The sequence below is a fragment of the Eleutherodactylus coqui genome, chromosome 5 (assembly GCF_035609145.1).
Source record: "Eleutherodactylus coqui strain aEleCoq1 chromosome 5, aEleCoq1.hap1, whole genome shotgun sequence".
In the NCBI taxonomy this organism is placed as follows: Eukaryota; Metazoa; Chordata; class Amphibia; order Anura; family Eleutherodactylidae; genus Eleutherodactylus; species Eleutherodactylus coqui.
Window position 1 is genome coordinate 124,371,431 of NC_089841.1, and position 26,569 is coordinate 124,397,999.

The 26,569-nt window shown below is 41.8% G+C and overlaps 1 protein-coding gene across 1 annotated transcript in view; it reads left to right on the plus strand.

The window, feature by feature from the left end:
• The window catches only part of HSD17B4 (hydroxysteroid 17-beta dehydrogenase 4), a 269,906-nt gene that overhangs the window by 87,891 nt on the left and 155,446 nt on the right, over positions 1-26,569 (plus strand). Inside the window, exons 8-11 of the mRNA XM_066603105.1 lie at positions 4,782-4,969; positions 8,027-8,118; positions 9,052-9,076; positions 10,941-11,069. Of these exons, the coding sequence (XP_066459202.1) occupies positions 4,782-4,969; positions 8,027-8,118; positions 9,052-9,076; positions 10,941-11,069 (434 nt within the window). The remainder of the gene's footprint in view (positions 1-4,781; positions 4,970-8,026; positions 8,119-9,051; positions 9,077-10,940; positions 11,070-26,569) is intronic.

The following is a 26,569-nucleotide window of genomic DNA, read 5'->3' on the forward strand; positions in this document are numbered from 1 at the left end:
TTCCCATGATCAAGAGGCAATCTGAACGATTACCTTCAGAGGAAGGCCCTTAAGGCCCTTTTCTATGCAATGGTTATCGCTAAAATGGGCGACCTAACAAACCTGCGACATTTTTGCATAAAATTACACGTACAGATAGTCTGTTTTAGAAGCCAAAGTATTTTTACGTAACACCATAACCTCCTCAGCGCCTATAGAGCACAACAGTATTGGCAGCTGGCACCGGGGAAGTATAGTGTATGATGGGGACTTCAGAGCTGCTGGTTTTGCACAATGAAATGAAGTTATTTCTAGACGTCTTATTCGAAATGCTTTGTGCTGTACATCCGCTTGTGTGTATGTGATTGCCTTTTGGTGATTGTCAGTACTGTAGACTTCTGCAGATATGCTTTTTGTTTGCTAATTGTGCATTGCCATTAAGATGAAGGACGTAGGAGAAAAAAACCCGCCTGGATCAATCTTCTAATTTGTCAGCAGAGATTGATTCTTCACATCTTGCGTTTTAATAGGCACAGAGTTTCCACTTAATCATTTCTCTGTGACTATTATGTTCTAAAATGAGCAGCATAAAGCCTTCTAAAGTGCGCTGTGTCGTGAGCCTGCTGAACATCGGCATGCCTGCGGAGGAAGAGCGCTGCTTCTTACGTAACTTGCTACTATTTAGAAATATCAATCACCATCGTTAAATGTGCGCGACACTTTTTTTTCCCCATTTAGCCTCTACCATGTCATAATAACCAATAATGAATCGGGCATGGCACACCAGCAGCTGTTTAGCCAACTGGGCTTGGATAGACGTGCATGCACATCTTCCAGCATCTGCTCCGAAAGGGATCTGGATAGATTCCAGCCAGCTTGAACCATTACTGACCTTCACTACTGTGTTCTCCCTTAAGCAGTGGATGGATTTCACATCCATTTCAGTATTATCTAAATATGTTGATTTTATTTGCTTTGTGGCACATTTTGTGATTAGTGCATTAATCTATTGCCTTTAATTCAGGATCGTTTTTTGCCTTTCAATGAACATTTTGCCTGAATCTGTTCTGTATCGGGCCAGCATTCTTGTTCTTTTCTACTTTTGTAGTGTTACTTTCAGATAACTGGTTAAACACTCTAGAATGTGTAATGCACATTATTTTAAAGTACAAGGCCAAGCTATGCTATTAAGAATCAGTGTCCATGTAAGCTCAGAAGTAGGATCTACTTTCATGCTATAGAGGACCCCTTTTAATATTTTTGTTAAGCCATCATAGAGGTGGGTGCCCCCGCTTCAATTTGCCATTCAGGTATTCTTTTGCGGCTGTTTACTCCTGGCCCAGCTCCCCACACCAAAACTATCGGCTGGTGAGCACGGCAGCCTTTTTCTAAATGGGGCGGTCCCTCATGGGGCAACCCCTTGAAAATGCGTAATACGTATAAGTAGATAGGGAATTTAAAAATCTTGATTAGCAAGTTTCATTTTTTTATTTTTGCAGAGATGCGGTGCATTTGATGAAAATTTCATTCTTTAAAGGTTTTTTCAACTATTGATGGCCTAGCCTTCAGGTGGCTGATGATTAGTGGGGTCCAGCGTACAACGGCTCCATACATTGGAACAGCACTTCTGTGTGAGACACCTTCAAATCTGATGTTAACAAACTTAACTCTTTAATGACCAGCCTCCCTTCCATTTTTTCATTGCCACATTTCAAAAGCTATATATTTTTCTTTATTTTTCTATCAACAGAGCCATGAGAGCTTGTTTTTTGCAGGCCGAGTTGTATTTTTTAAAAGTATAATTTACTGTGCCATATAATGTATTAAAAAAACTTTTGGAAATTTTTGTATGAGGGGAAATTGAAAAAAGATGCAATTGTGCGCTTTGTAGGGGAGGGCCTTTTATGGCATTTGCTATGTGCCAAAAATGGCATGTTTATGCTGTTTAGGTGAGCCAGTTACAATTTAAAATGTAAAAAGTTATGGCCACAATGTGGCAACAAAAAGCATTTTTTAAATTTTCATTAATAGGTCTGTGTCAGGGCTTATTCTTTGCAGACTGAGAAGCTGTAGTTTTTATTAGTACTGCTATGGGGTAGATGTGACCTTTTTTTATATATTTTTTTTATATTTTGTTTTTATTTTAGATATATAGGTTGACAAAAGCTGCAGTTTTGTTATTGTATTTTTTTTTCTCTCGCAATCTCAATGCATGATAGTGCGACATTTTGCAATTTTTTTTTTTGTTAACCTTTTTTTTATTCTTATATATATATTTTTTAACTTGAAAGCTTACATTATTACCCTATTTGTATGTTTTCATTTCCATTTATCCTGTTTAAAAAAAAAATTCAAAATAAATTAACCCCTTAATGACCAAATGACCAGTAATACGCCTTTTGACGGCTTCCCGGGCTAGGCTTCATTTGACATGGCTGTCAAAAGACAGCCTCACTGTCGAATAGAGCCACGAGCCCAGGGGGTGTCACAGCTCCAGGCTCTCGCCTACTGGAGGTAGGTAGAAGTCTGGAGTGAACACTGAGGGCTGCAGATTGCAGTCCCCAGTCATCTGATCACTGAAATCTAACAGATATCGGCGACTGAATGTAAGTAATGGGATGTGCACTAAGGGTGCCAGTTTCAGCTCCCTTTAGTGATCTGATCGCTTTAGGGGGCTGAAACGGCTTACATGGAGGCTGCTGCAGTCCCCTTTGCCACCTTCTGCCTTCCCCAAGAGCGGTCTTCCTGAGCTGCTCCTGTACCCGCCAGTCAAGATGGCAGGCGCAAGTGCGACATCAGGGAGAGACCCAGGAAATTTGAAATTTCTCTGCTCTCCACTACTAAAGGCAGCAGAGACAAGACCCCGGGGAAGCTGCGCTTTGCAGTCCCCAGGCATAAGATCACTATTCTCAGCGACAATGGCGACCTCTTGCAAAGTTAAAAAAAAAAAAAAAAAAAAAATTAAAAAGTTAGTTTCTGCTCCCCTATATGGATTGGATCCATGAGGGGAGCTGAAACTACTCGCCTCCATCCTCTGCGATGCCCCGTGGCGCTCTGGTGCTTCCAGGACTGCCTCAGGCTTCTGCTCATGTGTGCCAGATGGCAAACCGCATGTGCAGAAGTCCCTGTTCACGGCATCCACATTTGAATCCCGACCCGATTGTCCTCCACAGAACTTTCCCGGTTTCTGCACATGTGCTTGCTGGCAAAATGACACATGCGCAGCAGCCGGGGAGCACCTGGGTCATTTAAAATCTTGCTCCTGGCTACCAAATTGGATGGAAATAGCATCTATTCATTTGAATGTGTGTATGCAGACAGATTTTTTTATTACTCGAACTGATAGTCCCAAGTAAAAAAAAAAATGACAGCATGTCCTATTGTCCGATTTTCGAACGAGAATAGCACATGTCAATGTGCAGGTTAGGCATGTCGAACAGCACATGGATGGAATGTCATAGTGCTGCCCACTGCAAGTTGCACCCCAGAAAATTGGTCGCAACTCTTAAATCTTCAGTAGGCCGGTAGCATTAGAATGAAATTGTATGAGCTGGCTGAAATACTCTATACATCAAACGTTAAGGCCTTAGTCACACGGGCGTTTTTTCACGCGATTTGCGGATCGCATGACGGATGCGCATCCGCAAATCGCGTGACCGGTGCGCGCAAGTCGCCCACAAATCGCCCGAAAATCTTCATTAGAAACGGGCCGCAGCTGTCCAGCACATTGCATTCAATGGAGACGGCAATAGAGCCGGCTCCATTTAAAGCAATGCGCTGCAGGCGAGCCCGGGATGAATTGTCGGGAAGGGCTTAAATATATAAGCCCTTCCCTGCAATTCATCCTAAAATGTGTAAAAATAAAAAATATATATATACTCACCTTCTCCCGGCAGCCGGAGCTCCGCGCGGCCGTCCTGCAGTGGGTGTGAAGGGGATGTGAGTCAGACCTGCCCCCTGATTGGCTCAGCGCTGAGAGGCAGCAGTCACTCACCCATTCATGAATTCATGAATGGATGTGAGTCAGACCTGCCACTGATTGGCTCAGCGCTGAGAGGCAGCAGTCACTCACCCATTCATGAATTCATGAATGGGTGTGTGAGTGAAACCTGCCTCTGATTGGTCAGGGCTGTGACCAATCAGAGGCAGATCATTCAGCAGGCGGGAATTTTAAAGCCCCGCCGGCTGAATAGTGCCGAGAAGCAGTTTAGGAGAACTGACAGCGGCTGCGGCTGGACTCCGGCTGCAGCGGAAAGGTGAGTATACAATTTTTTTTTATTTTAACACATTTTAGGATGAATTGCAGGGAAGGGCTTATATATTTAAGCCCTTCCCGACAATTCACCCCGCGCACGCCGGCAGCCCATTGCTTTCAATGGAGCGGCTGTATTGCCGGCTCCATTGAATTCAATGGGCAAACATCGTTCTTCTCTGTCACAGCTGTTACAGCTGTGGCAGAGAAGAATGATTTGTCTTCTATATGTTCTCAATGGGGTCGGCGCTGCTGCCGCCGGCCCCATTGAGCGCATATAGAGAAGAGAACAGGAATCGCAGATCGCAGATAGGTGCGATCTGCGGTTTCTGTTCTATAATTTATCGGACGAGCGCATAAAAAGCGCTCATGTGTCCGATACCATTGCAAAGCAATGGTTTTATAAAATCGCTGGACGCATGCGCATGCGCAAATCGCGGCTAAAAACGCCCATCTGACTAAGGCCTTAAGAAGATTTCATTACTCTTAATGCTTAGTTTCAAATGATGTCTCTTCATTGGATTCCATAATTAATCCCCTTTATCTATAGGATAATAATGACCTCATCAGCTGCTGGAATATACGGGAACTTTGGTCAAGCAAACTACAGTGCGGCCAAACTTGGACTCGTGGGTCTGTCAAACACTCTTGCTCTAGAGGGCGTCAAGTACAATATCCACTGTAACTCAATCGCACCCACTGCGGGCTCCCGGCTCACGCAGACCGTCATGCCTCAAGGTACTATGTAAATGTGTCTACAGAGGGGTCTAAAGTTGCATCTCCTAAAATGAGTTTACCAAATATTTGAAAGCTGCTTTTCATGCAAAGTCATAACAGAACCATATGTAATATATGTCACATCAATACCTTGTGTAAATTTAGGAAAATTACGGGAGAGGAAATAACGGATGCTTCTGGTTTGCAAATCCAAATGAAGAAATTAATCTAGAGCCTCTAATTTGTCCAGCTGACAGAGCGGCTGGGAATAGTCGCAGAAGGTAGAATTTGTGACCTAGATAGAAGCAGCGGCAAGTGCCAGCTTGACTCTAAATATTTAAACAAACACCTCCACAGCGCACTGCCAGCAAAGGCAGGTTAAATCTTTAAGCAGGGCTGGATAAGAGAAAGTAGGTTTGGAGCTTGCATGGCTTATCTTGGCCTCTAGCTGACAAAAACCATTGGATAGGTCGCTGTTTCACTGAGATTTTTATTATGTGAGACAGAAACCCCGATCCAACTACGTGAAACTATTTCTGGATGAGAGTTCTATATTTTCATTCAGAAGCCCCGACCCTCCTGTTGTATTTGTAGGTTTTATTGTAGTTTCACATTTCGGGCCCCTTAAAAGAACCTGTTACATTAAACACGGTGTCTGAGTTGTAGGCAGTTTGTTATGCAGCAGATTGATGTATAGTTTTGTGGGAAACGATTCAGTATAACTTGTAACTTTTTTTCATTTCAATCCCTGTCCTTTACATACTTGGGTCCTATCCATCAGGGTCCTATCAGTGATGGATAGTCTTTCCTATATAACTGCATACAGAGGTAGCTGTCAGTCCCTGACTAAGTCTGTCCACTGGATTCCTAAGCATAGGAAGAGCAAGGATTTGAGTAGTTTGTAAGTTTTTGGTGAATTAATTTCAGTGGGAATCCACATTTAGAATAGGAAAATTGAGCAATCTGAGCGATTATGATCAAGGGATTGTAATCTGTGCTAGAGTAGCTAGGGCCAGTATTCCAAAAACTACCAACCATGTGGGGTTTTCTTGTACAGCGGTGGGGAAAGTATACCAGTAATGTTGTATCAAGAAAAATCATCAAGCAAATGGGTATCCTGTGGATGTAAACAACTCGATGATGAAAGGAGTCAGAGGAGGATGTCAAGAATTGTTCTGAAGAACAGGTGGTGTTGAGCAAATTGCAACTCGTTCTTCATTAGCATGGATGGACTGTAAGGTCTCCCTCACTCAGGCGTTTGCAGAAATGCAGCATTTTTCAATGCTGCGTTTACTGCGGTTTCAGCAGCGCTGCAATACATTTTGCCTGTACTTTGGCTGCTTTTTTAGCACAGCTGAAAACGCAGCCAAAGAGACTGGGGGAAAAAACCCAAACCAATACTCACCTAGCAGGCCCCATCCGGGTCCCTGCTACTGCTTTCCGGAGCTCCGGGCACTTGTCAGTGCCGACAGACCATCTCCTGCTGGTAACGAGGTTTTGAAGACCCCGCCTCCAGCAAGAGATTGCTCTGATTTGCTGAGTCACGATCTCTGCCAATCAGAGCCAGCGCTGGATGCACTAATCACAGCCATTCACAGCCAGAGCTCAGGGAACCAATCGGAGCAATCTCTTGCTAGAGGCAGAGTCTTCAAACCCCGTTACTAGCAAAAGATGCTCTGTCAGTGTTGACAAGTACAGGGAAGCCTGCCCTGAGCTCTGGAGAGCAGCGACAGGCACCCGGACAGCGCCTGCCAGATGAGTATTTTGTTTTTAGGTAATGTAGCTAGGGCCTCCGTTTAGCGCTGTCAAAAGCGCAGAACCAAGTTGTGCCATGTTTTCAACAGCACTAGGATACCAATTGTGAAAACAAAACCATTGAAATCAATGATTGTCACGGCCGCCTAACGGGACGAAATCACACCCATCTAATTAAGCCCTCAGTCAACATAAAAACCATTGCTGGATCACTGGCTTTTCGTACTGTACAAACTAGAATGTGAAGTGCTAAGGGAGAAGCTCCTGATCCAGCAGCGAAAGGGCTATTTACACGGGATGATTATCATGCAGAATTGTTCAAATTTCCACGCTCCTGTGTAAATGCATGCACTGACTGAATGAGAATTTTCAGTCATTCAGTTTCTGCATGCAGAAAACTGAACAATGCGCCATTCAGTGTAAACAGCAGTGGTTTACTTCTGAATGACTGTCTGCTTAGTGTGAATGGAGCAAGCGGGGGAAGAGCACCCCACGGCCGCCCTGCCTCCGTGTCAACAGCGATTTCAGCGAAGCCAACAATACTCGCTCCTGTGTAACAGTACAGGAGTGTACATCTCTGGGACGCGCTGACGGGGATCGTTTACCTGACAGCTGCTCTTGTCTAGATAGGACATTCTGCCTGTGTAAATGTTCTGCACGAGCACTAACGACTTTAGCGGTGACGTCAGCACTCGTACAGTCATTAATCCGAATGTCACCTGTGCTGGGGTGAAGGCGCAGGTGCCTACAGAAAGGGCTCTGAGTGACCCCTCTGGCATGCGTGCCATAGGTTCACCACTACTGATCTAGCAGGAGTTGCTGGATTCGAATGAAACTTTCTATGTGTTGTAATACTGATATAAGTAATTACAATATCGGAGCAAAAGCAGAAACTACACTGTCTACACTTTCTGGAACTGAGCCTCTAGATCGTGCAAACTCATAGGCTGTCCAAGTTGGTGTCCCAGATAATCCCATACATGTTTTGTTGCTGATAAATCTGGGACTGGGCAGCCACGGAAGTGTGACAATGTTGTGGAGGCATTCCTGTGACCCCTTGTGTGTACGGCCAAGCATTATCCTGCTGGGCAATGCCTCTTGGACCCCATGGCTGCAGCGCTGGATCACCGGGGCTGAGGGCGGTGAAAGTACCGCTGGATTTATTTAACACATGCGGCTGTCATTAAAATGTCATATAGTAACCGCACAATCTTTGTAAGCTGTGGGTTATGTAACCTTGTGACTGAATACTGCACTATTCTAAAACAGAACTGTTAATGTAGTTTTGCTTTTCTGTACTAAACCTGTATGTTTTAATTTTAGAACTTTTGGATGCTCTAAAGCCCGAGTACGTGGCTCCCCTTGTGCTTTGGCTATGTCATGAAAGCTGTCAAGAAAATGGCGGTTTGTTCGAGGTGAGATTTTCTTCCATTGTCAGGAGGCCAATATACATAATATGTATTACGTATGTATTTTTTTTTTGGAGGTGGGGAAATTCATATACATTTGTTTGGCACTTTTACAATGCAAAGCCTATGTTCACCTGGCTGGGCATAATGCATAGTACTGTATATTTGATGGACAGGGGAAAAAACTATAATAAAGGAAACCTGTCACACCCCCTCAGCACCATGAACTAAGTTTATGACCTATATTTTTATACTTGCCCGCTCCTGCGATCTGGCAGTGTCCCGCTCTGAAGTCCTAGTGGTGCATAAAAACCTAACCCTTTTCAGAGTCCCATCCGTTCTCTCCCATAGACTTGTATAGGAAAGTGCACACACAGGGCTCTGAAAAGAGTCTGATTTTTGGCCGGCACAATCTTCAAAGGTGGCACCACTGGATCCAGGGAGCGGATGGTATAAAAAAACACATCACCCGGCTCCATCGCGTCCGCTAACTGCACCGTAATTTAGTTTATGCTGCTGCATGGAGGTGACAGTTTCTCTTTAAGCATATAGGGAATATGTAGTACTGGAAGCGGGTAACTTGAGGGGCAGTATAAGGGGTATTCGTTATAGTCTAGAATGTCAAATGTGTATGAGTACCTTCTGAGCACTTCTTCTGAGTACTGATACATGCACCAAATTTTCATAACTGTTTGGCTCATATGATCGGTTTTGGTAATTCATTTTTATCGTTTCAAATACAAAAAATCACTATCTGATAAAAATCCATAAAAATAAAATGTTGCTATTATCTTGGGAAACGTTTGTAGGGGAGTTCTACATGCAAAACTAAAAAATAATTTCTATGATTTCGATCAAAAGTGAAAAAAAGCATTTTATAACAAAAGTTATTCCACAGATTTGACATTTTCATAGAAATAAATGTGTTCTGTTTTTCAGATTGGAGCTGGCTGGCTTGGAAAGTGTGAGTATTTTTTATAAGAGACTTAGAATATTATATATATAATATATATATATTTTTTTGCACTAGAGGTCCCCTCCTTTTGTATCCATGAATTGTAATGGATATTATGGTTTGCAGTCAGCAGAGGGCATGTGTTATTGAACTGTAACTTGTGCAGTATGTGTATTGTAAGTGGTAAATGATCAGGGAAATTAACATTTTTTTTGTGTAGATCAATACTCTTAGTTTTATCACTTTCTAATCCCGATACGGAGGCTGCATCACAGTATGCACTTTTCTGGTTTAGATTTGCAGAAAATTGTCTTGCTCATCCAAGTCAATGGAGATGCAAAAAAAGATAGGCACAGTTTATCTCCTGTCCTTATTTCATGGATACATTGCCAATTAATTTGGGCCCGTTTTTTGGTTGTCCACAAAAAAATAAATAAATTAAATAAAAAGAATGACATGCAGAAGTTAAAAAAAAAAAGAGACCTGGCCGGCATTCGAGTGGCACACAAAACAACACTCAGTTGGAAAAGGCGTCCATCACGAACATGACACCAAGGTTTTATACTCGTAGAGAAATTGACCTTGGGCTAGGGCTACATGGTGGCTTTGGCCACAACACGTCATGCGGTCTGTGATAGCAGTATATTGATTCTACATCACAAGTGAATGGTTGCGTTGCAAACCACAAGTTTCTGTAACCTGCTGGATGAGTTGCAACCTGCCATGGCAAATTGCGGGTTGCAACTCAACCGTATTAGCCTACAATGTAGCATCGAGATACTTTGGTCTTTAAAGAGAACCTGTGACATCCCCACCGCACCATACATGTCTATGGGAGAGCGCACGCATGGCACTGTGAAGAGTCATATTTTCAGTGCCATGTGCAATCTTCAGTGCTGGACACTGCAGGAACCAGGGAGCGGGTGAGTATGAAAAGTACCTCCCCTTCCTCCTGTCACCTCCTCTAATAACGCCATGACTTAGTTGATGGTGCTGTGGGAACATGACAGATTCTCTTTAACTGTGCAGCTTTTTGTCATGGCCTAATTTGTGGTGTAGCCATAGCCTCATTAGCAGGTCTGTGAATTTCGTCCGTTTGGGTGGAGACGGTAGAAATGTATTAAGCGCAGCTTACAAAAAATATTATTGTAAATATATGTTAATATAGATTAAGGTTGGTGTTTAACTATAGCAAACTTGTTAGTAATGATTTTACATGAGCCACTTATGGAGGAGTTGCATTGTGCAAAAATAGGAGTTGTAGATTGTTGTTTTGGGCTTTTTTGTACAAGAATAGTGATATTCAGCCTGCTTTATCCATATTTATTACATAGAGACGTGTCCTAGTTAGGCAGTTTGTATAGTTTTGTGTAGGTTCTGTACATTTTAAGTCTACTCAGCCATCTTGTAGTTTCTTGAAGACCTTTTTAAAATAACTTGTGATTGATCAACTCAGCTGAGGTTTACAAATTGCCTATAACACAGGCTGCTCCTTGGTATTGTTCTCACCCACACTGCTTTTCACTCCTTTTCTCCGATGTTTCAGGGGCCAGCATTTCAGCATGAAAACGTCATTTCACTTTTTGGAAGCAGTGTTTTGTGCTTGACAAAAGCAAACAAAACTCCTCAGTGACTTTATAGGCTTTCCTCTGAAAGGTCTCTTCCCTCCTGTGTCGGGCATCTTTGTGGTGCAGGAGAAATGGAGAGGTCCTATAGAAAGCTGCTTGCTAACAAAACGCAGTTGACTTGAGATGGTTTTGAGAATTCTTTAGAAAGTGGCTTTTAGAACTAAGTTTATTCTGTATTGCTTCATACTCTTTGCCGTCACCTTGAGGATTCTGATCAATATTTTCTATTCCCTTCTTGTAATTAGTGCGTTGGGAGAGAACTGTCGGTGCCATTATCAGGCAGCAGAATCGCCCAATGACACCAGAAGCTGTTCGTGATGAGTGGTCAAAGATTTGCGATTTTGATAATGCTACTAAGCCACAAACAATTCAAGGTAAGCATATTAATCAGGTTTCAGAATGTTCTTAAAACTAATACGTCTTTGTTTTTGTTTATGTCTCGGATTTCAGTATATTGATGTTGCCTCTGTAAGGTCTTGTGCATCATGTGCCATTACCACTTCCTGTTTTTTTTAATCCTTTTTATCTTTTGTGTGTTTGTAGCTTTTTTTATTGAAGTTATTGCAAAATTATTTAACAGAACCAAACTAAATAGGTAACATGTCAAGTCTGGAACACATATTCAGCAAGCAAGCCATAATATTCAATCCGATAAGCATTTTAAAAAGTGTTCATAAAAAAAGGGTATGCGTGTATGCAAGAAATAGGTAAGCATTGAAACTAAGGTGAAATAAAGTGTCCACCACTACTAAAAGAACAGCAAGTATAAGATGCAAGGGTTAAATGGGTAGAAATAATACATTGCCTACGGACCTGGCGCCAGCAACATATCCCTATAAATGGAGTACTCTAATCGGTTTGGGTGGTTTTGAAAGATTCTTGGCAAGGTATTCTGTCCAAGGTGCCCAGGAAGAAAGTGTGGAGGTTTTAGTAACATAGCTATAAGAGTAAAGCTCCTCCAAATGATATGCAAGATTAAAGGAATTGATAACTTCGCTTAGGGAAGGTGCATCCAAGGATTTCCATTTTTTAGCGATTGACAGAAAAATGTGGGAGATAATAACTGAATAGAAAGGAAGAAGCTTATTTGCATGCGTTTAACATGCGCAGAAGACCTGTGCGGCGCGAGCACGCCGGAGCGGCCCCATTCAACGGGACAGAGAGGCAGACTGCGCAAGCGCGTCTAATCCAGGCAGAAGAAGGCTTCGGTCAGCGCCATGGAGACGGGGACACCAACACTGGGGGGGTAAGTGTATAACTTCTGTATGGCTCATAATTAATGCACGATGTATATTATAAAGTGCATTTATATGGCCATACAGAAGTGCTTAACCCCACTTGCTTTCGTGGGACAACCCCTTTAATTCCTTCTCTATTTTTTTTTTAGCCCAGGGCAGTATTTTATAAGCAGGCCTCTTCTATAAGCTTTATGGGCATTCCAAACTGAAAAAGTTCTAGGGACTAATGTGGAATTAATATTGAAAAACCTTTCTAATTCTGTTTTCTATTTAGATTCTTATTCTGGATGTGCAAAGAATATATTCTTTAAGTCTCCATGGGGAGGGAGAGTGAAGAAATTTCTTGTGTAGCGATAATGATATTGTGATGTTGTCTTGAATGGACTGTTTAGACCCTCAACATTCAGGGAAGAAGTAGTGATAGGCATGGTTTATAAGTAAACAGAGGTACTGCTCTGTCTTCATGACTAACAGAGTGGTGGACGTACAGCATATAAAAAAAGACCTCCTTAATAAAACAAGAACGAAGCAATAAATTGGAGATCTGAAGTGCCGTAAAATAGTATTCACCAGTAGATAAATATAATAATTTGGAGGTATTAACATATTTCAATATCGTGAATAGCTCCATAATGCAAATAAGCTTGAGAAGAGGTAAAAAAAAAAACATTTGAAAAGTAAAAAAAAGAGGAGCAACATTGTTAAACTACTTATTTTAGGATTGACTGCCATTTTTTGTAACAGTGGACTATTCTTGTGTGATCTGAGATGAGGACTTGTTAAAGGATGTGTGGTTTGTTTAGCAGGAATGTGGATGTCCCATTTCTTCAAAAGTGGCAGACTATCTGTTAATGACATTACCAAATGAGCTACTCCATTTTTAAAATAATGAGCTGAATAGTGAAGCCCCATTTATATTTGATATTGGCACCATGGAGAGCAGAAGTAACTGGGGTGAATTGTCTGTAAAGTTGTAGAGTTGCTGGAGACAGATCATGAAATTTTAATACAGCTGTATATGGGGCTGGTAAAGATCCTTTGCCTCTGCTCATTTAGAAGCTTCTCCTAGTTTGATAAAAATGGATATGAGCCGGAACGTCGTGTGGTGCAGCTTCTGAGACCGAATGAGCTTTTTTTTTAGGCATCCTGTGGGGGTTGTTGATTGTGCATTCCAGTGGAGATAAAGATGGACGCAACATATGAAAAAGCTGGAGCAGATAATAAGAGAGGTCAGCAGAGGATATGGATTATGGAATTCCCCGGAATTTTGTGTTTCTTGACCTATCCTCAAGGTCCATCAGCTTTTCATGTAAACAGAAGAATTCTTTTGAGTATTATGTGCGTCTACAAGTTCATTGTGTGCAGTTGAGAATTCACCCATCTCTTGTTCAACATGGGCTATGTGTGTGGCAAGATGATAGATACTGGTCTGAAGTTGACTGGAGATCCTTTGCATATCCTGGGAGATATCTTTTTGGAGAGACAGGAGTAGCTGCTTCAGTGTGTTGGTAGCTATGAGGTTATCTGTACTTGGGTATGTTTGTACACTACAGGAGAAATTTTCCATATTTGGATCTTCAGCAGAAACAGTATAGGATCCTTATTTAGAGGAAGGTCCCTTGGAATTAAAGACCTGTAGAGTCAGGAATACTTGTTTTGATAACTTCTTTGGAAGTGAAAACACGTAGCACTATTCCCGTAGAGAAGGAACCAGTTGAAGATTGACGTGAATGGGAACAGCGTTCTTGAGGTATAGTTGTCACATGATCTGACTCCAGATTTTAATTGTTGGAATCTGTGTCTCAATTGGGGCTATGAAGACCAGAAGGGGAAAAATCTGAATTTTTTAGGGTCTCTGGAATTGGCACACTTATGGCCCATTGTTAGATAGGGAAGACCACCTTTAGATAGAGTATTAGTGTTTCTGATATTAAAGATACGAAAGTGATAACTCCAGAAACTTTTTTTTTCGTAGTCTGAACAAATGAGTCAAGAATGTCCAAGTATAAGGGCGCCCACCCACTGGCGATTTTTTTTTTTTTTCCCTGCGAAATTCGCAGCATTTTTTTCTCTGCAGGGGTCTATGGGACTTGTAATGTTAAAATCGCGATCGCGCAAAATTGCGATTTTGCGGTAAATTGCGATTTTGCGCGATCGCGATTTTAACATTACAAGTCCCATAGACCCCTGCAGAGAAAAAAATGCTGCGAATTTCGCAGGGAAAAAAATCGCCAGTGGGTGGGCGCCCTTATATGGAAAATGACAAAATCGGATTTGATTGGTCAGACTATGTGCTGCTTCGGAGCCATAAATGATCAAGAATACATATTTCAATCAACCATGACTTTATGCAAGCTCATAATATTAATATAGAAAACAGGCCATATGAGCATGCGTCCAATCTTGCGGCGCAACAATAGCCCATACAGATGGTAGCCGCCTAAAACTCTGCCCTACAGGGAACTGCAATGCTCTGCGTGGTCAAAATAGTTAGTCAATAAGTGAAGAGGATATAATGGTGTTATCACCTGAAAATACAATTTCAGGCTCTAGGGAGAGCATTCCTCTTGCTTTTACTCCTCCTCTATAACCTGTGAGGCCTAGAACTCAGGATGCTTGCGTATGTTTATGCCACTTAAAGTGTTGGTGTGCCCTCCTTTCTTGCTCTCATGCAGCATCGTCTCCCCTGCAGTCCGTCATTTACTCGGGAGAAGAAGCATCACACATAGGAAGGCTGCATATGTCTGCGCAGGACACACAGCTTGGGGTCTCGACACTTTTTGTGTGTTTTTGTTTACTTTTTGATTTTTATCATTTCTTATGCACTGGTTGTATTAAAAACTTGGAGAAACATTCATTACTTACCCCCTTCCACCCTTTTTTGTTTTATAATCTGTAGACCCGAAGTAACTTTCTCTATATGTATCCCAGATGTTTGTGTAGGGTCGTTTTGTAATTATGAAAGCATTCTTGATATTATCTCTGATGCTCCAGCATGGTTATGGTTAATACTTGATATACCTGGAGATCACGCTTGGTTCAGGGGTTAATACATAATACTCCGGTTTGATCTACGGCTGCTTTCAGATAGTTCACATGAAGTGCAGGAAGTCAAGATACTTCTTTTGTAAAAATGGGCATGTAAAAAAGTGCTAGTTTAACTTTTGCTTGATAGTGGCCTAAGGCTGTACCAATGTTTAATGGCCTTTTCTGAAAAAAAAAAATTCTAAACACAGCATCTTATGGAAAATTCTTGTATTTCCATACTTGCTATATAAATGTCAGCAGAGTGAATTTTATCTTTAATCTCCATGGCTATATGCAGCTGTTCACAACCTGCCTGACCATTTGGTCCAAAAAAAAGCAGAAACCTAAATGTGTTTGTTTTTTGGTTTTTTTTTTTACATTTAAATTGGAAAACCAAAAATGAATGTTAAAGATTAACCTTTTCCTAGCATTTCTATATATGTACAGCAGGGTTCGGAAAGGAATTTTTGGAACAGGCTCATTGAGCTTGGCCCATCCATACTCCGCATGTGCTGGCTTCAGTGATCGAGATTGAGCATTAGTACAATACTGTGACTGTCCTTTTTTTATCCTTTTTAGATGCCAGGGTTATTGACCCTGGCATCTTTGTGTTTAGATAAAGGGAGGGGCTTCCATTTGTCAACAATTGCCACCTCCCACACCCGATCCTAATGACCTTCAGGCCTGCCACATATAGAAACTTATTAGACCCTTATTGGATAACACCGACAGGTATTGTAATACAAGGCGATACTTCTGTATTGTAATGTATTTTTCAAGCAGTCATATGCTTAACCCTTTGCAATCCAATTTTAAAATCAGGGTTTTCTAGGGGGATTTCTCTTTCTGCCATTTTACAATGCCACCATCTGCTGGCTTGAGCCGGTACTGCAGTATATGACATGCCAGAGAAGCCGCCGACAACCGAGCAGCGAGTAATATACTGTAGGAATACCCTGCTAAACACCTTCCGATATTGGAGCTGTACAGGCTTCAATCAGAATGTTGGAAGACATCAGACAGTGGACTGGAAAGGGTTAAAGTATCCGTGTGGGGGGAAAAAAGTGAGAAACATTTTAAATAAAATGTAACCCTCATTTTGCCACTTTTTAAAGTGAAAAAAAAACAAAACTAATTGGCATCGCCTCGTCCATTAGTCCAAACAATGTTGATATCCTCTTTTTTTTTAATCTGTCACAGTGAACACTGTAAATAGGTAAACAAAATATGCAATGCCAAAAGTGGTCTTTTTAGCTGCCATGTCTCCCCAGAATATTGAAATAAAAGTTACCAGAAAGGCGTATGTGTAACATAATAGTATAATAAATACTACAACTTGCTGTGTAAAATAAAATAAATAAAATCTTACGGGTTTTCGAATAGGGTGGCACAACAAATTTATATTTATTTGTTTTGTTTAAGGTAGAAATAGTAAAACGAAGCAAAAACTATTTGGTATCCCTGAACTGAACCACAGAATAGTGTTAATGCATAATTTTTTGCCCACAGTGAACACTGTAGAATCGACACCCATGAAACAATGGGGGAATTGCATTTTTGTTTTTTCCTCCACTCCACAAACTTTTTTTTATACGTTTTTTTCTCAGCACAGCAGATCATACATTAAATGATGACATAACTCTCACAGCCTGTCCTTGTTAAAATCAAGCCCTGTTTGGCTATGTCAGCAGAAGCTAAAAAGAAAGTTATGGGTCTTCAGAGATGGTGATCAAAAATGACAATGAAAAAGGGCAAAAATCTGCTATTGCCTGCTCTCCGCTCTCTCTGTACCTCCAGTAGTTCTCCTGGTGTGGGCTTACATGTGGACAGCATGACGGCAGGAATATGTCAAGTGACCACTGCGCCAACTGACAGGCTAAACATCACGGCTGCCTGGTTGTAAATGGAGACCACCAGGGTACTGCTGGAGTTTCAATACTGGTTCACCAGGGCAGAGAAATGAGTAGGGTTTCTATGCTTTATCACATTTGCAGGTCTTTATTTTTTTTAAAGCTGGATAAGGGTGGTTTCACACCTGCACTCGGGGTTCCGCTTTCCTGCTCCGTTTGGGGAACAGTAAAGAGGGGAATCCCCGGGGCTGAACGACTGTCTGTGGTTGAAACCACAGTACATTAGCAAATCTGTTTTTCTTTATTCTTGCATGATCATAACAGTGACGTTTCGACCCAACATCTGTGTCTTTCTCAAGCTGGGTCGTTATGACCATGGAAGAATAAAGAAATACAGATTTGGTAATGTACTGTGTCTACTGAAAGCTTTATTACACCTCGGCTGCTGCTTCCTGGTCTGGATATACTGAAGTTTGTGGGGATTTGGGTTAGATCCCAGGTTTAGCGTGCATCGATTATCACTACATCCACGTGTGGAAGATTGCTGAGTGCAGCTTGACAACCTTTTGTCCTGATTTGATGTGGTTGAAACCAAACAGTACCAGACGGATCCCATTGACTATATTGGGGTTCGTCAGCTTTTCTGCCCAGCTTGAACGGCTTTTGGACGGAAGAAAAAGTGCTGCTTTCTTCTGGTATTTTGAGCTGGATCTGTGACGGAATTTCCACAGATGTGAAACCGGTCTAAACCTTTAACCCTGATGTAATTTCAGAGGGGAGGAACTATGGATGCACAGCCACCTCTCAAATAGAAACTCTTATCCGTCTGTGAGACTCTGTTATTTACAATATTCATTTACTTACATTTTTTTTGTGTGCTATCTTCAAGATACACTTTTCTATTTCTTAATGTACCTAGTCACTAATATGTGATTATGCTCTAAAAATACTACAATCTGTCACAAACTGTCTTAACGAATAAATGAATGAAAATCAAGGACACTAAAAATGAAAAACTAACATAAATAAGACACAGAAAGCAAGAACGGTTTACACTTTTCAGCTTTTCCTTAACTGGGCCCAAGGCCTTAGCATGTCCGCTGTGTCCTTGACACGTTACTGTGGAGCAGGCTGACAAGACTGTCATTAGCAAGGCTTATGTTGTAGAGGAAGAGTATATGCTGCAACATCTTGGCACTGCAAAATGCATGGAAATCCTCAAGACTATAAACAAGCTACAGTAATGCTCTGTAAGATCTTTTCTTATCCCAGTGGCACTGCTGAAAATGTATTATCTGCTTTCTCTTTGATGAAAATTCCTTGTTAAAAAAGATTGAAATCTCTTTCCATAGTTGCACATTTTTTTCCCAGGAGAGATTTTACATTCTGACATTTACGGCATAAACAGAGCAGCGGATGGAAGGAGTGCTCGGTCACTGTGCTCTTGAGTCAGTATCCTGCTGGAATTGCACGGACTCGACTTTTTTTTTCCCCGTCTCAATTGTATAAGTAAAGCTTTTATATTTAAATGCTGTTAAATGTAATTTCATAACCAGTGAACATGGAAAGGACCTTTTCTGTTACAATTGTATTCACTAATGAGTATTCTGACTAAATCTCAATTGATATGTAGACTTTCCTCATTTAACGGGTTTATAGCAATGTCAAATTCTAACTGCAACACAACCTTTCGTGGTTGCTATAAATATGAATAATGATTTTATATCCCTTAACTTTGTGGCGAGCTGGGGTCTACTTGCCTCCGGATCGCCAACTTCCAGACCGGAATGGGCACCAGCCGTGTAGAAAGACACTCTGGAGACCTGGATTTTCTTTAAACCTGCCTCCTGCCAGTCTTTATTCACAGCACAAACAACATAAACAGAGTCCATATAACGTACTTCAGTAAAACATAAAGTCCATATCCACACCCCACCTGGGTGTTGAGGTTAGGGTGGTCAACCCTGTCAACCTCCTGCCTTCCTGATCCGCACTAGACCCTGGGGCTAGCAGCCCTCCCAGCTCCACCGAGCTGTCTCTCTGGCTCTCTCAGCCAACATCTCCCTGGGTGTAGCAGGAATGTACTCTTATATCCAACTTTCTGACCACACCTATGGGCGTTTTCCCTTTTCTCAGGCACCAGAATGTCTCTGTTGCCCCCTACAGGCCGTTCTCTGTAGTGCAGCTCTACACCTTATATAACCTGTTGTATCATCTGTGACATGAATGTGTTAGTTCAAGTATTCGCTAGTTGGTATGTTTTCAGGTGGCCAGATTTAGAGTAAATGCTCAAGGAAGATTACAAATTACTCGCAGCACTGAATTGATAGAAAGTAGTCTCATTTATTAATCAGCAGAAGTACTTATAAAAACTCATTTGAAACGAGGCTAGAAGATACCTCACTTCTGAATATGCCTAAATTATTATCAATGGTTATTAAAAGCCCAACAAGTGCAGGGACGTCTCTTTAGAGGCAGGACTTCTCTCAGGCCGATTGAAGCTGTTTCTCATTACACCTCATGGTCTTGGAAAACGGCCTTGCTTTCATGTTATAAAAAACAATCATAATATCTAAATATGTATCAAGGAAAGACAGAGAAAGAGAAGAGCAGGTTGCAAGACAAGATGGAGGATAGAAAATAGTATAGCTTCTCTCATAAATGGTGCAGTAACAAGTTACATATTTCTTTTTTCTCCAGCATAAAAAGTCTATCTACAATGTATGTTGGTATGAAGAGTTTCTCCTCTTTTTCATGCTGTGTTTAACCACATTGAATCACAGTGGAGTTAAAGGGTTTTTCCAGGAGTTTTTTTTTTTTTTACCCATCCTTGGGATAGGTCATCCTAATCCGATCAGTGGCATCCATCACCCAGCAGCTACGCTTATCAGCTGTTTTTCTGAGCTACCTTGGTACTACAAGCTCACTCCCGTGTATGGTAGATAGGTCATCAATATCAGAACAGCAGTGATCTGACACACCTAATGACCCATGTTAAGAATATTAAAAAGAAGAAAAAATCCAGGAAAACCCCTTTTTAGAGGTGTTATCTAGCGCTTTAAAAAATAAAATGACGTATCTTTAGAAAATGCCACGAATAGCTCAATCCGTGGGACCTGCACTTTAGGACCTCCACACATTAGCTGTTCATTGGGCTGCTGTGCCATTGTACTTAGCAGGAATCTGTTTTTTGTGCAGGAATCCAGCATTGTGTTTCAGGCACAGCTCCACTTCACTTCAATCTCACTGATATTTTAAATGTGTACTGCACTTTCAACAAACTTTGCTTAGTGTAAATTAATGCTCCTCAACCAGTGGCTCTAGAGCCACATGTGGCTCAGAATTGGAATTCTGAGTTATTACCATAGGCAATGACTACAATAAAACTTCCACATTGGCAATATTGCAAACCTATTCTGACTTCTGCACAGTGCTTTTTTGGATAGTGGAATATAAATCACACAAGTAAATATTTGCAATTTATGGTTTATTTCTCCATATTTACTATCTTCTCAATCTGAGTCAACTGTGGCTTCCGACTGTAGCTCAAAATTGAATGCAGCTAATAAGGTACAAAAGGTTGGAGACCTTTGCTGTGAATCAGCAGTACTGGTGAATAAAATAAAAAGTTTTGCAATATATCTTTTCAAAACAAAATGCTTCTTTTTCACTTACCAGGGTCTTTCCCTCCTACTAAGGGCTCCTGTCCACGGGCAATAGTTCATTGCAATACCCACGGCGATAATCCGGCTACGGGTAACGCAGTGACCGCTTTCCATAGCATTGCTATGGAAAGCTCAGACCCGACGTCCATGAGTAGAGAATCATAGGTTCACCGTGGAGAATCGCTATCTATCAGACTCCGCGCGGAGGCCTGACAGCCCCCCACCCCCCGCCACTCGCTAGCGATATTCCGTCGCGCTGTGGACAGGGGGCCTAAGATGTTCATTCACTCTGAAAAACTGCTGAAATATAACAGTTCAGATTACATGCTGCCCATAGAAGTCTATCGAGGAGAGAAGGGGAAAGGAGCTGAAGCACACAGACATGCTGCAGCACCAAATATGTGTTTTACCGCCTTTCAGCCACTGGAGTCACATTTGTACTGTTATATAATGCCCTCCATTCTGCTACTGCTATTTTTCTATATAGGAAATGTAGGGGAGCAGAATCTTTTTCTTTGTGTGCACTCTATAGAAGCCACATAGCAGATAGTCTCCACACAGCAACACAGGGAAAACTGAGAATTAGAGGTGGAGCATGCAAAACTAGTGGAAGTAGGGCAATGGTTTGTTTGGGCAGGAGGCCAAAAAGTCACACTCCCGTTTTGCCATGAAAAGGTTGGCATATTGTGGTGCCATTTTACTGTCCATGGCGGTCCCAATAAGTTGCAGGAATATCTTTGTTAAAGGAGAAATTATTGTGTGTGAGTATGAATCTTGTGAGTTGTAACACTGACTCAGAGGTAACCCCATTGGCCTCAAGGTGCGCCTGGCAGGCGATCAGTCCATCTTTGTGTGGGATGTTGGAGTGTAAGGACACCACATTTATTGTGGCCAGGATTGCGCCATATGGGAAGGGGGACCTGGTTGACATTTCATTTAGTAGGTCTGTGGTGTCCTGCACGTAGCTAGTTGTATTCCTCACCAGTAGTTTGAGGACACCTTCCACCCACCCTGAGATTTTTTTCAGTGAGTGTACCCAGTCCCAGACCTGAGATAATTGGCCTCCTTTGGTTGCCAGCTTTGTGTAGTTTGGGAAGCGTATAGCATACTCCAACCCTGGGGTTCTCCAATATCCAGTCCAAAAGCGTTGTGGAGCCCACAGACAGGCTTCTGATGACCCTTCTCAATTCCCTCACATATTTCTGAGTCGGGTCTTGATCCAATTTGGTGTAGTATCTGGTGTCCGTCAGCTGTCTTTCTGCTTCTTTCGTGTAGTCTGATGTGTTCATGAGGACTATAGGGTCACCCTTATCTGCAGGCTTAATGGTGATCTCCTTGTTGCTCTTAAGTGCATAGATGGCCCTTCTTTCCTGCATATTGATATTAAATGCTTCCTTTTTTCCCCGTTCCTCCTGTACAAACACATGACAGCTTGTTCTGAAGTTACCTAAAAGTACAGGTACACTTTAATAAAATTTCTCCTTCGGCAAATGTGCTTTGAACACCTGGATTCTTCAAGATGCTTGCAAAAGGAGACTTGTGACTTTTCCTTATTGCAAATAAGCAGAATTGCATTGTGTTCACTATTTTAGTATCAAACAAACTTTATTGCAATATTGAGTTTGCAATAATAAGCTAAAGTACAGAATTCCATTATCAAGTTGGGGAAACCTACATTTAGTATCTGCAGGGCACGTGCAAGATGCACACCAACATTAGCCAAAGATTATTCATGTCAGATAATCATGTGATTGATTCAAGTCAGAGGTCTGAATAAACAACTCTACAATGACCTATCGGGAGAGTGGGAGGACACATCCAATACAACCATACTGGGCAACAGTATCCGTATGAATTGAATTCAGTGTTTTGTACAGCAATATATTATTAACCTTAGAAATGACAACTAAAAATTGAAGAGTGTTAGTCTTCCATTTGAATGCAATGTGAATTTGTATTGCCAGTAATACAAATTGACTAAACTTAAAATAAGTCATAGGGGGTCCCTAAATGTTTAGCCCTCAAAACACAGATGTGAGGTAATTTGGAACATGCATAACCTGTAACTTCCTCTATTAGTTGTATTTGAGATTTGGCTATGCCCCCCCCTTCAAATGATACATATCCGCTGCCAATTGACAGCCTTGGAAACCAAGTTGAGAGGTAAATAGCGTGAAGCTTAGATGCTATGCCCTATGCATGACTTTCTGGGACGTTTCCATGAGCATGTTTGCAATTTTAGAACCATTTTATGTGTGGCCCAGCTTAGAAGGTAGGTATAGTTTTCTGAAGGAGAGAACAATGCTGTGTAAGTAGAGCATCACCCAATGACACGTTTGGACAGAACCACTATGTGGGACAACAAAGTTCTTATTGTACATTAGATTGAATGTAGAGATGAGCAAGTATACTCGCTAAGGCTTATTACTTGATCGAGTAGTGCCTTAGCTGAGTATTTCCCCGCTCGTCTCTAAAGATTCGGGGGGCGGAGAGCGGCGAGGGAGAGCGGGGAGGAACGGAGGGGAGATCTCCCTCTCTCCCGCCCGCTCCCCGTTGCAACTCACCTGTCACCCGCGACGGCCCCCGAATCTTTAGGGACGAGCGGGGAGATACTCGGCTAAGGCACTACTCGATCGAGCAATGTGCCTTAGCGAGTATACTTGCTCATCTCTAGTTGAATGTCTTTTTTTTTTTTTTTTTTAGAACAAAAAGCTGACCATGGAAATCTTCTGGATTGCCAGGGTTGTCCTCGAAACATTCCTTTAATTTGGTTCTTCGCTTCTTTGGTTTATTGACCCATACAGCTGTTTACAGACATTAGCCTATTGTATTATATTATCTTACTGCAGTATCGCAGAACTGCAAGACAAATTTAGCTCTCCTTCATCTGTACTTGATGATTTCATGATGATAATGTAACAATGTATCCCTATATCCCATAAGGGTAATTTTAGTTTAATGGAAAAAACTGCTATTTTACACAAAATATGAATATGTAACAGTTTTTTAAGCAGAAATCATTTTTCAAATGCTTTGATGATAGATGAAGTATTATTAAATAAGTATTCCAATCTTGTATTTATTTCCTTCTGACTGCTCTACCATTGAGCAACATGATGCAGGGTTGCAGCCTCTCTTCATTTGATGTAGATGACTGTTCCCCGTGCTCCTGCCCTTGCCTTGCTACTTTGCAGCACAATGGAAGTGATTTCATTTCTCCTCATTGCATGCTTTCATTACCTCCTCTTGTCACAGTAGGGTGTGCTGCGCATTCAGTTTTTCTCTTGCTGATGATGGTCCTGAATTGCAATAATTTGCAAACACAAGTGATTTTTTTTTATGCTGTTATCTGTTAAGAAATAAGATTGTGGAGGAACGATTTAAAATGTGAAAAAAAAAAATAGTGTTGACTCAGTGTCGGCGCCTTGCGTATTTGCTATATTCAGTGCTGAGTGTACTGAGAGCTTTTTGAGAACACTGCAATACACTGTATACGTTCAATATCTCATCGGTTATGCAAGTCTTAGACTTGTCAGCTATAATATCACTGCTCCTTGAGCTCATAAATCATATGGCGCATATATACAATAGAACTATTTTATTTCTTCTACTGGATTACATTTGCACACACTGGCAGGAGGAGGTAATGAAATTGTTACATTGGCGTTAGTGCATAGATGGATGTGCATTTGAAAACTACTTTAAGTTTTAAATGAGAAATCGGATCTGACGGTGTATCTACAAGTGTGCCTATGCCTGTGAATATCTACGGTCCGCAGACAGAATGATTCTTTACTATGCTACCATTGAAAAAACATTAGCCGGCGTAACTTTGGACCAATTTGCCGTCTGATTTGTACTTTTCTAGAAGACTGATGTTTCGTCTGAAGTATAAAGATTACAGGAAATTGCTCAGTGTTTAATTGCTTTATTTCAGCCATTGATTGGCTCTGCGGGCCTGATGTGAATATAGTATTTCACTCTACAAATTGTTCATCTACGAAATACTGTCTTTAAAAGGTGCCCGTTTAAAGATTGTCGGTTTTCTTTTAGGTTAAAAAAAAATAGAGAGAAATCAAATCAAGGAAAACACATTTGCTATCTTGTAGCGCGTATAGCTGATTGGAACGAAGCAGTTGCTGCTCATTCTTCTGAGCAAATTTTGTTCTCCTTAGATTAAAAAAGTGGTTAAAGGAGATGTCCCGAGGCAGCAAGTGGGTCTATACACTTCTGTATGGCCATAATAATGCACTTTGTAATGTACATTGTGCATTAATTATGAGCCATACAGAAGTTATAAAAAGTTTTATACTTACCTGCTCCGTTGCTGGCGTCCTCGTCTCCATGGAGCCGACTAATTTTTGGCCTCCGATGGCCAAATTAGCCGCGCTTGCGCAGTCCGGGTCTTCAGCTTTCTTCTATGGAGCCGCTCGTGCCAGAGAGGGGCTCCGTGTAGCTCCGCCCCGTCACGTGCCGATTCCAGCCAATCAGGAGGCTGGAATCGGCAGTGGACCGCACAGAAGAGCTGCGGTCCACGAAGGTAGAAGATCCCGGCGGCCATCTTCAGCGGTAAGTATTGAAGTCACCGGACCGCCGGGATTCAGGTAAGCGCTGTGCGGGTGGTTTTTTTAACCCCTGCATCGGGGTTGTCTCGCGCCGAACGGGGGGGGGGGGTTAAAAAAAAAAAAACCCGTTTCGGCGCGGGACATCTCCTTTAATATATAAAACTGTGTTTTGTACAGTACTGGAAGTGGACAAAGATGATTAAACTTTCTATAGTAGTACTTCTTGAGGCTGGCTGCCACTGAGTTTTCATATCTTTCTTGGAATGATAAAGTTCAGTGTTGGTTGTAGGAGTTGGAGGGGAGGTGTAAGTGTCACATTGGTAGATCCATCTGTAGTACCAGGGGGGTATTCCAGAGACTGGACGAAGTTTTTTTCAACATTTCCCCAACATTCTACTTAATTGTTACTCTAAACGTCAATTTGAGTTCCAGTATTTAATTTTTTTGCTGAAGTGAACCACTGCAGCTTTCCAGCCAACTTCAGATTTCCACATTTGTCACGAACAGCCCGTAGATATTGTAGGAATACAGTATCAGAATGACCTGCAGAGGCTGCTCGACGGGAATCACGATACTTTGAAAATAAAAAGAAACCAAAGGGTTATCACACTGGGTGTGGCAGTAGGTGAGCTTAAAAAGACAGTTCTTGTCATACTCAGGGGCAAGTGACAGATCCATGAAGTTGGAAGGGCTGCTAGCCTGAGGTCCAGTTTGTACCAGTGAGGTCCGGTACGGACCTGTTTGGGCCTGTCACCCGTATGACGAAGGACCATACCCCCCAGATGCCTTGGGCGCGGGGTTGGTGACTGGGACCCTGTGGATTGTGAACACTAGGTTATGGAGTTTGTGCTACTGTATGCTGTACAAGTTTCCTGTGTTGCTGTAAATAAATGCTGGCAGGCGCCAGTTGAAGAGAAATCCAGTCTCCCGAGCCATTATCTACACGTTTTGTGCCCTTTTCCGGACCAAGAGGCGAGAAAACAAGCTTGCCATTTTATATATAGGATACTTGGTATGTCTTTGCAGGTGCCATCATATTTGGACATTACACCTACAATTAGGGCATACGGTGACTGTTTTGGCTCATCCAGTTGGTTGTCCATAAGAATTGGTTCTTTGAGATGGTCTTTTTATCTACCACTAGATATTTGCCTGACTAGTTGTCCAAAACAGTTAGTCTCTTATGTTAAATGGCGGACCTGTAACTTTAGTTTGTGAACATTGTAGTTACATTGTATCTGGGAACCATCACCACCTTTGTAATGCACAGAACTGTATTATTACCGCCAGAAATCAATGCTGCCTTGACAGCTGTAATGTGTGTACTACTTACTGACTGTAGTGTAAACCATCTACTTGCACTACCTACTATTGTCCTAAAAGGAGAAATCCAAAATTTTGAGTTTCCAGTTATAATTACTGTTTCAGACTTCCTAGTAAATCATTTTAGCTATCATTGTTCCTGCTGAGCAGCCTCCAAATGCGTTTTGAGTGGCTGTATTTCAGCAGGCACAGCTTACAGAAGGTGA